Source organism: Arabidopsis thaliana, chromosome 5 (genome assembly GCF_000001735.4).
Source record: "Arabidopsis thaliana chromosome 5, partial sequence".
Lineage (NCBI taxonomy): Eukaryota > Viridiplantae > Streptophyta > Magnoliopsida > Brassicales > Brassicaceae > Arabidopsis > Arabidopsis thaliana.
Window position 1 is genome coordinate 25,940,513 of NC_003076.8, and position 14,824 is coordinate 25,955,336.

The 14,824-nt window shown below is 38.8% G+C and overlaps 5 protein-coding genes and 1 long non-coding RNA gene across 11 annotated transcripts; 4 read left to right on the forward strand and 2 right to left on the reverse strand.

The window, feature by feature from the left end:
• Window positions 1-148: 148 nt before the first annotated feature.
• On the forward strand, window positions 149-3,602 carry AT5G64910 (Serine/Threonine-kinase; the record flags this gene model as incomplete). 5 transcript variants are annotated; one of them, NM_001345655.1, is made up of 15 exons in its annotated part: window positions 149-269; window positions 376-945; window positions 1,245-1,283; window positions 1,391-1,444; window positions 1,572-1,635; window positions 1,785-1,843; window positions 1,975-2,099; window positions 2,245-2,304; window positions 2,558-2,616; window positions 2,748-2,824; window positions 2,910-2,948; window positions 3,015-3,077; window positions 3,165-3,212; window positions 3,281-3,412; window positions 3,499-3,546. In NM_001345655.1, exons 2-15 carry the CDS (start codon window positions 388-390, stop codon window positions 3,544-3,546), a joined length of 1,425 nt encoding a protein of 474 aa, NP_001331176.1. In that variant the 5' UTR covers window positions 149-269; window positions 376-387. The 5 variants fall into 5 exon arrangements, with proteins under 5 accessions (NP_001331176.1, NP_001331174.1, NP_001190615.1 ...); NM_001345656.1 differs by having other exon boundaries at window positions 149-194; NM_001203686.1 differs by having other exon boundaries at window positions 199-269; window positions 1,794-1,843; window positions 3,516-3,602.
• Window positions 3,376-4,930, reverse strand: CIP8 (COP1-interacting protein 8). Its single transcript, NM_125891.3, has one exon. It carries the CDS (start codon window positions 4,828-4,830, stop codon window positions 3,826-3,828), a length of 1,005 nt encoding a protein of 334 aa, NP_201297.1. The 5' UTR covers window positions 4,831-4,930; the 3' UTR covers window positions 3,376-3,825.
• On the forward strand, window positions 3,854-4,113 carry AT5G09285. Its single transcript, NR_143198.1, has one exon. It is a non-coding gene; the product is annotated as an other RNA (long non-coding RNA).
• A 240-nt stretch (window positions 4,931-5,170) lies between the features above and the next one.
• CPR5 lies at window positions 5,171-7,885 on the reverse strand. The gene is made up of 4 exons (NM_125892.4): window positions 7,423-7,885; window positions 6,806-6,862; window positions 6,665-6,700; window positions 5,171-6,587 (listed from the first exon to the last, which is right to left on the reverse strand). Exons 1-4 carry the CDS (start codon window positions 7,807-7,809, stop codon window positions 5,373-5,375), a joined length of 1,695 nt encoding a protein of 564 aa, NP_569003.1. The 5' UTR covers window positions 7,810-7,885; the 3' UTR covers window positions 5,171-5,372.
• A 556-nt stretch (window positions 7,886-8,441) lies between these two features.
• On the forward strand, window positions 8,442-13,311 carry ATH13 (ABC2 homolog 13). Of its 2 annotated transcripts, none has more exons than NM_125893.5 (20): window positions 8,442-9,077; window positions 9,164-9,299; window positions 9,384-9,550; window positions 9,638-9,758; window positions 9,841-9,941; window positions 10,082-10,180; window positions 10,392-10,502; window positions 10,588-10,667; window positions 10,770-10,839; window positions 10,945-11,018; window positions 11,158-11,227; window positions 11,329-11,417; window positions 11,577-11,788; window positions 11,866-11,926; window positions 11,997-12,051; window positions 12,135-12,233; window positions 12,314-12,403; window positions 12,548-12,607; window positions 12,698-12,825; window positions 12,970-13,311. In NM_125893.5, exons 1-19 carry the CDS (start codon window positions 8,604-8,606, stop codon window positions 12,812-12,814), a joined length of 2,286 nt encoding a protein of 761 aa, NP_201299.2. In that variant the 5' UTR covers window positions 8,442-8,603; the 3' UTR covers window positions 12,815-12,825; window positions 12,970-13,311. The 2 variants fall into 2 exon arrangements, with proteins under 2 accessions (NP_201299.2, NP_851271.1); NM_180940.2 differs by having other exon boundaries at window positions 12,915-13,310.
• Window positions 13,312-13,331: 20 nt separating this feature from the next.
• On the forward strand, window positions 13,332-14,690 carry AT5G64950 (Mitochondrial transcription termination factor family protein). Its single transcript, NM_125894.2, has one exon. The coding sequence runs from the start codon at window positions 13,375-13,377 to the stop codon at window positions 14,548-14,550; it is 1,176 nt and encodes a 391-aa protein (NP_201300.1). The 5' UTR covers window positions 13,332-13,374; the 3' UTR covers window positions 14,551-14,690.
• The last annotated feature ends 134 nt before the right edge of the window (window positions 14,691-14,824 follow it).

Consider the following 14,824-nt stretch of genomic DNA (forward strand, 5'->3'; position numbering starts at 1 on the left):
AACATACGTAATGAAGGTTTAAATGAGTAAATAATTACGATATTACCCCTTAAGTCCCCGCGCTTAATTTATTTTTTGAGGGAAAATAAAAGAAAGGAAAAAAAGAAAACAAAAACTAACAAATTCTTATTTACATCTACTGATGGATGGGACGTTAAAATCACGCAAGAAAGGACGACTGAAAAGAGAGAGAGGTACAGTCCAAAAAAACCTCTTCGTCTTCTTTGATTTTCGAAATTCTCAGATCCTAACCGCCATTAATACCCCAGGTTGCTTTTTCCCTCTGTTTCTCTCTTCTTCTAGCCAAAGCTGAAGATTCACATTCTCCTCCTCTCGCTGATAACTTTGTGTTTTTTGGATTTTTTTTTGGTCTAGTTACACTCGAGAATGAGGAAGGGAACGAAGAAGAGAGGAGGTTCGAGAGGAGGTTCGCGAGGAGGCCGTAAAACTGGTGCGTCTTCGTCGGCGAGTAAGAACGATGATGCGGTGGTAGAGGCCACGACGACGCAGGAGACACAGCCTACTCAGGAGACAGAGGAAACGGAGGATAAGGTGGAATCTCCGGCGCCTGAGGAGGAGGGAAAAAACGAAGAAGAAGCGAACGAGAATCAGGAAGAGGAAGCGGCGAAGGTTGAATCTAAGGCTGCGGAGGAGGGAGGGAACGAAGAAGAGGCGAAAGAGGACAAGGAGGAGGAAAAAGAAGAAGCGGCGAGAGAAGACAAAGAGGAGGAAGAAGAAGCGGTGAAGCCTGATGAGAGTGCGAGCCAAAAGGAGGAGGCGAAAGGTGCGTCGTCTTCAGAACCGCAGCTTCGTCGTGGTAAGCGTAAGAGAGGCACAAAGACGGAAGCGGAGAAGAAAGTATCGACTCCTAGAGCCAAGAAGCGAGCCAAAACGACCAAGGCGCAAGCATCTGAGCCTGAGTACTTCGAAGAGAAGCGTAATCTGGTATTCTATTTTCCTCATCTTCTGGTTTGGATTTGCTACTCGCCTTTCGCTGACTTGTTGTGTGTGTGTGTTTAACGATTACGAAGTTAGATCTGAGATATTTTCTTACGTTTTGTTGTTCTTGCAGAATGTTATAATTATAGCGTCTTGGATAGAAACTTTTCTTGAAGATTTGTGTGATGTTTCTTTCATAGAATTATAATTTCTTGTCGTCCCCATGATGTTTTGCTCAGAAATTTTGGAACATTTTGAGTTTTATGAACCTTTGTTTTGGTTTTCATGTTTGTTTTGTATAACAGGAGGATTTGTGGAAGGCTACATTTTCAGTGGGAACGGAGGTATTTAGTTTCAAGAAGTTTGGCAGCAACATTGCTTTTGGAGCTCTCTTATCCTCATGATCAAACTGTTGTATTTGTGGCTTATGCTCTGTATATTGTGAATACAGTGGGACCAACAGGATGCACTTAATGAATTCAACTGGGATTTTACAAATCTTGAAGTAAGTGGCTTCTATAATACTGTTTCATTTCCCATTGTTAATAATTTATAGTTCATTTAGTGTGGCATAACTTTTTTTTCTGTGCTTAACTAGTATGTTATGAAGTACTCTTTGCTTTGTATGACAGGAAGCTCTGGAGGAAGGTGGAGAGCTCTATGGGAAGCAAGTCTATGTTTTTGGCTGCACTGAGTGTAAGTTATACCTAGATAGCACTATTTGTTTCTTGGTATTAGATTAAGGTGACATTTATCTTGTCGACTGATTTGCTTGCAAAGTCATCTGGTACTGCAATGTGCATCTCTCTCTTCCCCTTTTGATATCATCTATCTTATCATTGCAGCTCATTCAGTCACTTACAAAGATGAAAACAAGGATGTCCTTGTTCCTGTTGTCGTTTGTGTAAGCTTTGGTTTCGTTTTTTATATCATGTCACTGGTGTTTGAAAAATAAGCTCGGCATTGTGATTGGAAAACAAGATCATATTGTTTATCTATAACTGACGGTTAATTTTGGTTCTTATCTATTTACAGATTGATTCACCTATTCCCCCTTCTGATGAGATAGGAGTTGCATCGGTTCAAGGAGAGGTTGGGGAAATTATTGCAATGAAAACTATGAAAATGGCTTGGGTTCCTTACATCCCACTTGAACAAAGGTATATAGACATCCCTGAGTTGTACACATATTTTCGTGAGAGGGTCTTAAGCAATGAAACAGATAGTATATTTGTGTATTACTCTTCTTACTTTTGATGTTTATGGGAGTTGTTGCTAATTTCATCTGCTTTTGTTCTTCTGCAGGGATAGACAAGTTGATAATAAGAACTTTCCAATTTTCATCTTGGGCTGTACTCAGAGAAGGTAAATACTCTGTGGTATCTTTTCCTCCCAATGTCTTGTTACCATGCAAGTTAGGAAGTTATAGAAGACGTGATTTGTTCATTCGCTTTGTAGAGGAAAAAGAATTACATTACATATGGTTTTGAAGCAGATAGCTTTATCTGAAAACGTGATGCAACACTTTGCATTCTTCGATCATTCCCATTCACATTCAGTAACTTAACGAGTGCAGAATTTGGTGTATTCAGCCTAGCTTTGTATATTTTCTTTGCAGGTCTGCTCTCAAACATTTGCCTGACGATCGTGTTAAAAAGTTCAACTATTGCCTTCCTTGTGAGCTCTAATTTTGATGCTTAGCTGGTTGTTATTGATGTTATATTCTCAGTACCATGTTTTCATTTGCTTGAGATTTGTTTTCCCTAGACATCATACTGTAAATATTACTGTTTTACTATGATTTGCAGACATCAACAACCCATATAAGGTTGATGACTCTGAGAAGAGCACTGTGGTTAAAATAATGTTCCCTTCTGAGCCACCAGTAAGTTATTTTTGTCTTTCTTAACTGATCGACAATACAATTTGGTAGTTTCATTTTTAATCAAACTTACTTTTCCTTTGTGCAGGTTGAATGTGAATATGACTGGGTGAAAAGCGTCATTGAGGTGCAGTATCTGACTTTTCCAATAAAACACCTTACTTGAATTACTTCTCATCTCAGTTTATTTTAGGAATTCACCGACAGTCTGATCAATGAGGAGGTATTACTCCCGGAACAAAAGGTTGCGTTCGAGGTAAGCAAGCAAGAGCTGGAATTGATTTGATGAATTCATTTGAGGGAGGTCTCTAAAATCACTCACCCATATGTTTCCTTTTTTCAGGAGTTTGTCAAAGAGAAAAGTGACAAAGCTATGGCAGCTTATGACACGGTATCATGTTTCATACCCTCTGCTACAGAGCCGCACATATACTTAACAATGGATTCTACAATTGGCAGGCACAAGAAGCCCTAGAGAAAGCAAAGGAAGGACTGAGCGAAGAAACAAAAAAAGCCTATCAAGAAATGAGGTTGTACAAGTTTTATCCATTGCCTTCACCAGACACACCCCACACTGCAGGAATTGAGAAGGTACAAAACAAATCCAACTTAGTTTGTCAATGGAACTCTGAATATTATTGCCAAAATCTGATATAAGTTTGTTGGTCTCTGTGCAGTCCCCGTTCATAAACAGGTACTTCGGGAAGGCTCACGAAGTCCTGTAACCGTTTCTCCTAAACCCAGGAACCTTTTTGTTTCGGCAAACTTTATGAACAACTGAGAATCAAAGAAACCACTATGGGATTGTTTAGGCCAAAGATACAACACACTTACAAATAACAATTGTCTTTTTGGAGCCGGATTTTTTTTTTTTGTTCTCTGTTTTCTCGCTTCTTTGATGCAACATGCAACCAACCAAATAGTGTTGAGAGACTAAGCAAAGATTAATCTAAAGAGAAAGAGTAACAACAAAAGTAACAACAAATGGGGGCATTTCCTCCACTTCAGTAACGAGAAGTTGAAGAAGAAGAAGAAGCAGCAGCAGAATCTGACACGGTAGAAGTTCTTTTTTTCCTCTCTTCCTCATATTCAGCATCATCAGTCTCAAGCTGGAATCTACAGACAGGACAAGAGTTCCTTGTTCCTAACCATGGCACAATACAATCTCCGTGGTAACAATGTCCACACGGTAACTTCTTACCAGTTTCTCCCATCACCATTCCATCTTTACACACAGCACAAACCATAACCATCTCTCCCTCCGAAGAACTAACCTCGAAAGTCTCCAATGCCTCTATTGCCGATTTCGCAGCCGGTGGTGCGCCTCTCCTTCCTCCGCCACCACCACCATCTCCTTCTGCTAAATTCTGTAGCAAAGCTTCGTATCCGGCTGCATCGTCTATGTAATCAGCCGGATTTCCTGCGTATCGATCTGATTCCATACGGAACTCAATCGAATTGTCTTCGATTCCCATCAAAATCTCAGCCCAATCGAGAATTCTGTTTCTTCCGGTTCTCGACTGCGTCGTCGTGAGAGGAAAACGATTTCTCCTCCTCAGATCATCTTCTTCGTCTTCTTCGTCGTTGACGGTTAAATTCTCTTCCTCATCCTCTTCTTCTTCATCTCCATCATCTTCATCTTCGTCTTCGTCATCGTCGATTTCGTTTCTACTATTGAGCTCCAACCTGAAGAAATCATCTTCGTAAGATAAAACATCAAGGTGTCGTGGTGGTGAACGCTGAGAAGGCGCGTGGGCTAACAAGCGGAGCATCTGGAGGAAATGCGAGCCAATACTGGAGTCTTCTACATTCAGATCTGGGGAAAGTGGCTGCGGTGGCGCCGGCGATGAATAAGCGGCGGGAGTCGGTTGAATTGACTCGACGAAACCTTTGTTACATTCGCAGCACACGACAAAGTCATCTAAGGTTTCAACGACGACGCGTTTGTTGCAGTGATAGCACCAGTGCGACGCCGTGGCATCCGGGGAAGACGACGGAGCATCGGACATCGTGCAATTAATCGTCGGGTTTTCAGGCTTTCGGGTCCGGATTCGGATCCGATAAGCCGATTAAGAGGATGGAGAAAATAAAAGAAAAAGGTCTCTCTGTATTATTATTATCGAATTTTTAAGACATTAGAGAATCCTGCTCATTTACCCACTTGACCCACCCACAATATCATAATATTTTCTTCTATATATGATATCACCATCATCATAAATTCATAATACTTACAATTTAATCAAACTGTTCAATTGCTGTCAAACATAAAAATCAAATTGTTCAATCCAATTTAAACCAGCTTCCAAATCAAAACTGACTTGCACTTTTATCCAAAAACTTGATAAGATAAAGTACCATTTGACCCATGAAATTTTGTCATATCGAAAAGCATAATTTTAATTTCTTTTGACAACAATACAAACATATAACTCGAATACATAACTTTGTAATAGCGATACAATTGTTTCAACAGCACCCATAAAATAAAATAAGATTAAAAAACCCAAATCGTTACAATAAATTACAATACAAAGATGGCCTCCTCGTCTCAAGCATAGTCAGACCCACCATGAAGGTGATACATAGCGAAGTCTCTCCATTCACCAAATGTTGCAAATGGCAAAAGACCGTTTATGACTGGAAGAACAAACAGAATCACCACATACACGACACTGCGCCTTGCCCAATATGGAAACATACTGTTACAACGGTTCGATCTGGTCTCTTGAGTCACGTTTATAGGACCGAACATTAGACCATACAAAGCCAATGTGAAGACATTTGCAACGAATTGCAAAAGGCAAAACACTTCCCAAACTATTAGCCAGAGTTTGCCATCACCGCCCAATGTGTCCACACACAATTTACCCGATACACCGCAAAATATACCGAGGAAAAGAACGATGAAACTTATCGGCATTGTCTGCTTCGTACCTGATGATCGTTTGTTTAGAAAGTAAGTGAAGACAATGATCATTAACACACCGAAAAATATCTGCACCCAAACTCGAACCCGGCAGATGAAGGTGTTGAAGCCTGAGTTAATCGATGAAACTTGTTTAGGAACCCACCACGACGAACTTTTCTCCTCGGATTGGTCGCATACTGAGGTAGCATCCTCGATTCTCTTTATTGAAAAATTGTAAACGCCAAGTACCATAGAAGCCAACATGCTGAAGACACTTACGAGGAGCCAATCCATGATTCTTGTGACCATCTCTTCTTTTCTTGTATCTTCTAATTCGGTTTTGAATTTCTCCGCTCTGAATGCAGCTTTCGAAACATCCAACTCTAGCGCCGCTTTCCCCAGGTTGTTTGATTCAAATTTTAATCCTAGCGCCGTCTCTTTGCACCTTAACTCTCTTATTTGAAGACCAATCTCCACGGTCTTTAGGTCGTTTGCTCGTGTTTGCTCTTTTAAAAACCTTTCGTCTGTGGTCAAAGCCATTGCTGAACTTCTAGGAGGGACACAAGAGAGTTGTAGAGTCTCTTCGAAAAGGGCAAGCTCATTCATCAAAGAGGTTGCTGTTGCACTGCCTTGCATCACTTCATAAGCAGACGTAGCAGATGAAGTCTCCCTCTCAAATAGCTCGGTGTCTGAGCATCCGTCTATGGTAGAGCGATCTAAATTACAACTCCCACCATCATTATTGTTTGACTGATGTGGATTTGCACATTCATTGGTCAATTTAAGGATCTTTAGAGTACTGCTGAATGTTTGCTCAAAGTTGGTCGCAAAGGAACCAAGCTTATTACCATAAACCTGTAACCACAACATTATGAATCAGAAAGTCTATAAATATAAAAATGCGGAAAACATAGAGGGGGATTTTAGCTTACATTGGCTAATGATTCTTCGACAAGAGTAGCAAAGATCTGGAGAGCATAATCAATGAAGTTCTTGTATCACTACCAAAACGATGGCAAAAGAAAGATTGAACAGAAACTGAGAAGAAATCATTTGAAGTTCATACTACTTACCTCAACAAGATCATCAACATAAACATTCTGACCTGCGGCATTCTTTCTCGCAATAACCTAGAGAACAATAAAACAGAGTAGAAACAGAGTAAGAACTACAGAGCATATGCAAGTCAATGACTTTGGCGGCTAGGTAGGATGAAATTTGGTGAAATCACAATCAGAACTACAAATCCGAGTAGAAACTAGAAAGGCTCAAGCTTTAAGGCAAGTGAGAGAGAAGACAATATAAATTTGCAATGTTACATTGAAGCTCGATCATAGAGACCCCCAAGAAGAACTTCAGCTTCTATTGATTGACTCTGATTATAATTTGAGGAGAAGATCCTCTCTTCGATTCAGGGTGAAGAATTCACGCAAGTACTGAGAGAAGAAAATTCAGATTCAATCCTTTTGACTCTGATTCAGATCCTCTCCTCTGTCCAGTTTTGAATCAACAAAGCCTAAATTGAAAGACTTTGTATTTAATACTATCTAAAGATCAAAACTTTCAACACAACCAAAACCTAGTATTCACGCAAGGTCAACTATAGGAACAACCCGTACCAGCAAAGCCAATTTCGTATCAAAACAGTTATGTGATGCAATAAAGATCAAAGTTTGGAAATTGATCGAACCATATTAGCAAAAGCGGCAAGTGAAAAGCCCAGAGGCTTCGCCAATTTTTCAGCTTGTCGTTCACCAACGCTTCGTCGAGCCATACCTAACCGCATAGGGTTTCGTAATCTATGAACCACTCTCGTAACCCTTTTAGTAGAATTTGAATTAGAGGTAGAAGATGTAGAACAATAGGACGAAGAAGCTTCGTCGTTGTCCATAATCTCTTTCTTCTTTCCCTTGAGTTTTCTCTTTTCCAAATTCGATGGATTCGTATCCTTCTTCTTCTTCATCATCATCGTCTCATCTTTATGTACGTCACCAGATTGATGATTTGGCTTTGAATTCGCCGGATTGGTGATTTGATTTTGGGGTTCCGGCGAAGGAGGGAGGAGGAGGGCTTCCATAGCCTTAAAATATAACTTATGGGGTAAATTTGCAACTTTGAGAAAAGTATTTAAGTTGTAAGACTTTGGTCGCTTCGTGACTAGTGAAAAGTTTCGAATTTCCAACTTTTTCCTCTGATTTAATTTGTATTTTTAAAAATTCGTCATAATTAGCTTAATATAGGAAAAATACTTGACCAAATATCTGAATTAACTTGTAAGTTCAACGAATTCTTCAAATTATACAATGTATATGTTAATGTCAATTAAATAGGTAATAATATGTTTACTCGATTTTTAGCGATAATTTGATGTTTCTAGGTGCTTTCTGTTCAATGAATAGGATCGGTTCAGTACTTAATTGAACTAAAAGTCATACATATAGCTTAGGACCAGATTAACATACCAAGTAGTCGAGTTTAGGACCGAACCAATCAGTTTGGTTTGAAGATGGACCATAAAAGTGTTTGGAAAAAGGAACAATAAAAAAAATCGCACAATGTTTGTGGCTCCGATAAATAACACGATGAGGTGTCTTAACACAACCAATCAAAACACAAGAACATCTCCTTCACTAATCTCATCTTATGCCACGTGTCCTTTTCATATCCACCCCTTTTATTTTATCATAATTTTTTTTTTTAACATTCTCTGTGGTTCGTCATGAACCTCAAAAAACCTCTCACTGCAAAGTGCCAACAAACAACAAGTCTTCACCTTCTTCTTCTTCTTCTTCTTCAAAATCTCTTGTACGCAAATAATCCATGAGAAACTAGGGTTTAACTTGAGATCTCTCTTCCGAAGTATTACCATCAATGGCGACTTCTTCTTCTTCATCGTCGTCTCTGCTTTTACCAAACATCAATTTCAACTCAAGACAATCTCCAACAATCACTCGTTCCGTTTCAATCGCCGGGATCTTCTTACCCAGAAACCGATTAAGCTACAATCACAATCTCCGGATTCGTACGAGATTAATCAGAGCTTCTAAAGACGATAATGTCGCTGTTGAAGATCGTGATAATGCAGTGAAGATCAACGGTGATTACAACGGAAGTGCACGTTTAAACGGTAACGGCTCTGCGAGAAAATCCGTCAACGGAGATTTTAACGGAAGTGCTCGTTTGAACGGTAACGGTAGTTTGGTGAAGTATGTGAACGGAAGTGTAACGGTGGAAACGGAGGAAGTGACAAAGAAGAGAAAAGAAGAAGTGAGGAAGAAGAGAGTAGAAGATATTGGTCAAGAGGATGCTTGGTTTAAGAACAACACTCAACAAAAACAAGTTGAGGTATAAAGTAATGTACTTTTAATCAATATCGTTTTGTTTAATGATTCAATTCCTTGAAAGTTTGCTACTTTAATATTGTTTTACAGGTTTCTGTTACACCTGGTGGTCGATGGAATAGATTCAAGACTTACTCAACTATTCAAAGAACATTGGAGATTTGGGGTTTTGTTGTACAGTTTATTTTCAGGACTTGGTTAAGCAATAAGAAGTTCTCTTATAAAGGTTGATACTTGTTTTTGTTTGCTTACGTCTAGGATTAGGACGATTCTCATTTTGTCTAAATTCTTGAAAAATCATGTGTATAAGGGGGAATGACTGAAGAGAAGAAGGTTTTAAGAAGGAAGGTTTTGGCTAAGTGGTTGAAAGAAAACATTTTGAGATTAGGTCCTACATTTATCAAAATTGGGCAACAGTTCTCTACTAGAGTGGATATTCTTCCTCAAGAGTATGTTGATCAATTGTCAGAACTTCAGGTTTGATTTCTTTTTATTCTATTTGAATTTGTACTTGTGGCCTGTGAGGCTCTTCTTTTTTAAGTTTTATGATCTTATGCTTTGCAGGATCAAGTTCCTCCTTTCCCTTCTGCTACAGCTTTATCCATTGTTGAAGAGGAGCTTGGAGGTTCTGTTGAGGACATTTTCGACCGTTTTGATTATGAACCTATAGCTGCAGCTAGTCTTGGTAAACGTCTTTGTGATAATCTTCTCATAAATTTGCAAGAGATGATAATAAAATTAATGGTTTTTGTTTTTAATTCATATAGGGCAAGTTCACCGTGCAAGACTTAAGGGTCAAGAGGTTGTCCTTAAAGTACAGAGACCTGGTCTGAAGGATCTCTTTGATATTGACCTTAAGAATTTGAGGGTTAGTGTCTCTATACCACAGTCATTATAGAGCTTTTCCATGTTGCAAGCGTCCTTATCTCGTGATTTTCTTATCCGCTCTTCTGAAGCTATTTGCATGATGTTCTGCTGAGTCAATGACTTTGTTATGCTTCTATTTAGGTGATCGCTGAGTATCTCCAAAAGGTGGACCCAAAATCAGATGGTGCAAAGAGAGATTGGGTTGCAATCTATGATGAATGTGCCAGTGTTTTGTACCAGGTATGATGATGTGGTTTAATGTTTTATCACTTCTTGTGAATAAGTTTTGGACCATTTTACCGGAGAGAAAAAGGAAAATGATTTTGATTTTGAGTGTGCTTTTGTTGCTAATTGTCCTTTGCGTAGAAGCTCAGTCAAATCTTCCTTTCTGTATCCCAACTTGAGTGACCTCTAACTACTGCAGTAATAACAATGTGCTATATTTTTTCAGGAAATTGATTACACAAAAGAAGCAGCTAATTCGGAGTTGTTTGCTAATAACTTCAAAGACTTAGAGTATGTAAAAGTTCCATCCATCTACTGGGAATACACTACACCTCAGGTATTATTATTACCTATGACCATTAGTTCACCATTTGTGAAGCCTTAAGCTCGAATGCAATAGTTATGCATTGAGTTCTTTGCAGGTCCTGACAATGGAGTATGTCCCTGGGATTAAGATTAACAAGATACAAGCCTTAGATCAGTTAGGTGTTGATCGAAAAAGGTTTGTATTTTCTTACATCTTCCTCCCAGACTTATATTTGTTATTTCTCTTTGAATCCAAAATAGTTTCGTTGTTGTTGATTGATAACTTGGTACAATGCAGGCTAGGAAGATATGCTGTTGAATCTTACCTGGAGCAAATCTTATCTCATGGATTCTTCCACGCCGACCCTGTAAGTCTCTATCCTTTTTTTTTTACACTAAGTGTCAACAATCTTTAATTTGGTGTACCAATACGAAAAGACTACAATCTAATTTGCTTATGTATCTTTCTGCAGCACCCTGGGAATATAGCAGTTGATGATGTCAATGGCGGGCGGCTGATATTTTACGACTTTGGAATGATGGGAAGGTACTACATTTTATTATGCTACAACATGACTCTGTTAGTATGTGAAAAACTGCTTCGGTTCAATATGGTGAAGAAATGTGATCTCCTTTTATCAACTTGTTAAACTTATGGTTCTGTACAACGTGTTTTACACTTGCAGTATTAGCCCAAATATTAGAGAAGGTTTGTTGGAGGCATTTTATGGCGTCTATGAAAAGGATCCAGATAAGGTATAGTCTCTAAGGTGTTCTCACTTTCAGTCTTCTACCGACATGCCGCATACGACCTGAGCTCATACTTAAATATATATGAATTAACCTTCTTGTGGCAGGTCCTTCAAGCTATGGTTCAAATGGGAGTGCTTGTACCAACTGGAGATTTGACGGCAGTTAGAAGAACAGCATTGTTTTTTCTCAACAGGTAATTTACTTGATCCTTGTACCCTTGCTTCTTATCCATCGAGCTACCTATTAAATCATTGTTACTTGTTTGGTTTCTCTAAAGTATGTGTGAGAGTGTGTGCATAATAGATTCCAGTACTATCCCTCTGATAATATCACTTAGCTGATTGTGTTACAGTTTTGAAGAGCGGCTTGCTGCACAAAGAAAGGAGAAAGAAGAAATAGCAGCAGCAGAAGAGCTTGGGTTCAAGAAGCCACTAAGCAAGGAAGAAAAGCAAGAGAAAAAGAAGCAAAGGTTGGCTGCAATCGGAGAAGACTTATTAGCCATTGCGGCTGATCAGCCTTTCCGGTTCCCCGCCACATTCACATTTGTTGTTAGAGCCTTTTCAGGTTTGCAATGTCATTCGAATTTGTATTTTTTGTGTTCAAAACTCAAAAAATATACTAATGGTTACTTTCTTCTGCAGTATTGGATGGCATCGGCAAAGGTCTTGACCCCCGATTTGATATAACGGAGATTGCTAAACCGTGAGTCTTAACACACTATATTTTATCTTCTTGTTAATCAGAAGAGTACTCAAATACTTTTGTTATCCAGCTATGCTTTGGAATTGTTGCGGTTTCGGGAAGCTGGAGTGGAAGTTGTAGTAAAGGTACTTGCAAGGCTTATCTCTACTATATATATGATCTTATCACATAGCTTTATATTCATATTCAATCAAATTAACTATTGTAGGACCTGAGAAAGAGATGGGACAGGCAATCACAAGCATTCTACAATCTATTTAGACAAGCGGATAGAGTTGAAAAGCTAGCTGTAGTCATTGAACGACTTGTAAGAAACTAACACTCTCACCCACCACAAACTCCCATTCTACATGAATTTCTTTCTAATGAGTTTACTTTCATCCTCAGGAGCAAGGTGATTTGAAGCTTAGGGTCCGAGCGCTAGAGTCTGAGAGGGCATTTCAACGCGTTGCAGCTGTTCAAAAAACAGTAGGAAGTGTAAGTAGAGCTTTCCATTCTCATGTCTTTTTTACATCAAAATCTCTTCAAGTCGTTCTTTGAAAGCATTTCATGTTTTCTGTTTTATGTGTTAAAGTTGGTTTCTTTTCCTCTTTTTGTTAAACCCATTGTGTTTCTCTACAGGCTGTTGCTGCAGGAAGTTTAGTCAATCTCGCAACAATTTTGTATCTGAATTCTATAAAAGTAAGTTGGTACTCTTGTTCTTTTTTTTTCACCTATAAACCTCTTTGTCTGCTCAAATTCACCAACGTTCTTGTTTCTTTGTGTTCTCAGACACCTGCAACTATAGCATATACAGTATGTGCTTTCTTCAGCCTCCAAGTTCTAATCGGAATCATAAAGGTTAAGAAGTTCGATCAACGGGAAAAACTAATCACTGGAACAGCTTAAGAACTTGCTTGGTATGTCATGATTTATCACCTCTTGATGTTTACAAGTTACATTATCAGACTCAAATTCTCACACTCATTTTTTGGCTTAATTTGTACAGAAGAAATGTATTAAAGCTTCTTCAATCTCCATAAACCCTTTTGTGCATTTCACAGGAGTGTTAACAATTTCACTGGTCTGCAAATAAAATTATCTTATGGAAGCTTGAGAGGCAAGAGATGGTCAACTAGTCAAACCACCACCACTCTCTCATCTCTGTCTTCTTAAAGTTCGATAATAATTTTTGGAGAGGAGACTCTGGTTGTTCATCAACAGAGTGGTCATGAGCCACATGTATTGCTTGTGTATAGAGAGATTTAGAAATTAGGAACTTTTTCGTATAAATATACTCATTGTACTCAGCTACTCACTAGACTCATCTCTGTTTTAGTAATATTTTGAATACTGTATCTCAAATAAATTAATCTTATCAAATAGAAACCATAGTTGAAAAGTCATGAATGATTCTTAACTGTACAAAATAATAAGCTTTGGTAAAACCCTAAACTTTCGTTTCCAAGATGCAATTTCTAGCTTCTCTCGTTTCCAATTCCAGAAAGTTTGGTCGGAGATGGGATCGAGCTCTCTCGTTGCATCATTTCTCTTCGAATGCGACACCAGCTTCGATATCAAATCCAGCGTTCGTCGAGTTTCTCAGGGACAATGGGTTCCAGAAACCTCTAGCAATTGCCATCGCAATGCGTTACCCTAACCTCAAATCCCTAGAACAACCTCGGTCAGTGATTCAAATGCTTAAAAGTTACAGTTTTTCCGATACCCAGATCCAGAAATCGATCCGGGTCCATCCTCGAATGATGTTCTACAACGTGGAGAAAATTCTAGAACCCAAACTTCGATTCTTTAAAGATATTGGATTTACTGGCTCTGGTCTTGGTAAGTTCGTCTCTCAAAACTCATCAGTCGTTGGTGTAAGTCTAGTGAAGAAATTGATTCCTACCGTTGAGATTCTGAAATCGATTGTTGCCCCAAAACATGAAGACCTTCCTGTCATTCTTAGTAGATGTGGTTGGCTTCTTCTCAGTAGAGACCCTAACTTGTTTCTCTTACCAAACATCTCATACCTTGAAACCTGTGGAATTGTTGGGTCTCAGCTTGCTTCTTTACTTAGAAGACAGCCAAGAATCTTCAATCTCTCTGAGGAAAAACTCAGAGGATATGTCTCTCGTGCTTTGGATCTTGGTTTTACTTTGAACTCGAGGATGCTTGTGCACGCTGTTATCTCGTTAAGTTCTTTGAGCGAGAAAACGTTTGATCGAAAGGTTAAGTTGTTTATGGCTAATGGATTCTCTGAAGATGAGATAACAGATATTATACGAAGATCTCCAGGTTTGATCCGGTGCTCAGAAGATAAGCTTACACTGGGGTTTGAGTTTTACTTGAAGAGAATGGGGTTAGAGAGGGAAGCTTTGGCGAAACGTCCTTGTGTGTTGTCGTATAATCTTGAGAAGAGGGTGATTCCTAGGCTTAAAGTTTTGCAGATCTTGAGGGAAAAAGGGTTGTTGTTAAAAGAGGAGAAGAAGAAGAAGAACATGGTTGGCATTGTTGAGATGACTGAGGAAGCTTTTCTAGAGAAATATGTTGTGAGATTTGGAGATGAGATTGCTGAGGAACTGCTGGTTGCTTACAAGTGCGTGTGTTTAGTCGATGAAACGCTACTTGATCGTATCAAGATCTAATTGTAGATTTCACAAGTCCAAACTTGAAATTTTGTCATTGTATCCAAACTTCGCTCATCCGTAACTGTGTTGAACATTATAATTTGGAAGTAACTCTTAAATCACCCTTTATTACGAGCTTGAAGCTTCTCATATAATAATGGGATTCATATGAAGCGATTCTTTTTCTATTTCAGCACTTGAGCAAAAACTCAAGATTGTCAAAGCGTCTTAAAAATTTGACTCATGAATTTAACCGGTTTGATTTTGGTTCGTTGTAATAACCGGTTTAAAC

What these genes read in the sequence shown, in the direction of transcription:
- CIP8 (NM_125891.3), bottom strand. Translation starts at nt 4,830, where the DNA reads ATGTCCGATGCTCCGTCGTCTTCCCCGGATGCCACGGCGTCGCACTGG.
- CPR5 (NM_125892.4), bottom strand. Translation starts at nt 7,809, where the DNA reads ATGGAAGCCCTCCTCCTCCCTCCTTCGCCGGAACCCCAAAATCAAATC. An exon ending in ATGTTGATGATCTTGTTGAG is followed by an intron (nt 6,701 to 6,805) that starts GTAAGTAGTATG and finishes TATGCTCTCCAG; the next exon opens with ATCTTTGCTACTCTTGTCGA. An exon ending in TCGAAGAATCATTAGCCAAT is followed by an intron (nt 6,588 to 6,664) that starts GTAAGCTAAAAT and finishes TTGTGGTTACAG; the next exon opens with GTTTATGGTAATAAGCTTGG.
- ATH13 (NM_125893.5), top strand. Translation starts at nt 8,604, where the DNA reads ATGGCGACTTCTTCTTCTTCATCGTCGTCTCTGCTTTTACCAAACATC. An exon ending in GTGCCAGTGTTTTGTACCAG is followed by an intron (nt 10,181 to 10,391) that starts GTATGATGATGT and finishes ATATTTTTTCAG; the next exon opens with GAAATTGATTACACAAAAGA. An exon ending in TTCAAAAAACAGTAGGAAGT is followed by an intron (nt 12,404 to 12,547) that starts GTAAGTAGAGCT and finishes GTTTCTCTACAG; the next exon opens with GCTGTTGCTGCAGGAAGTTT.
- AT5G64950 (NM_125894.2), top strand. Translation starts at nt 13,375, where the DNA reads ATGCAATTTCTAGCTTCTCTCGTTTCCAATTCCAGAAAGTTTGGTCGG.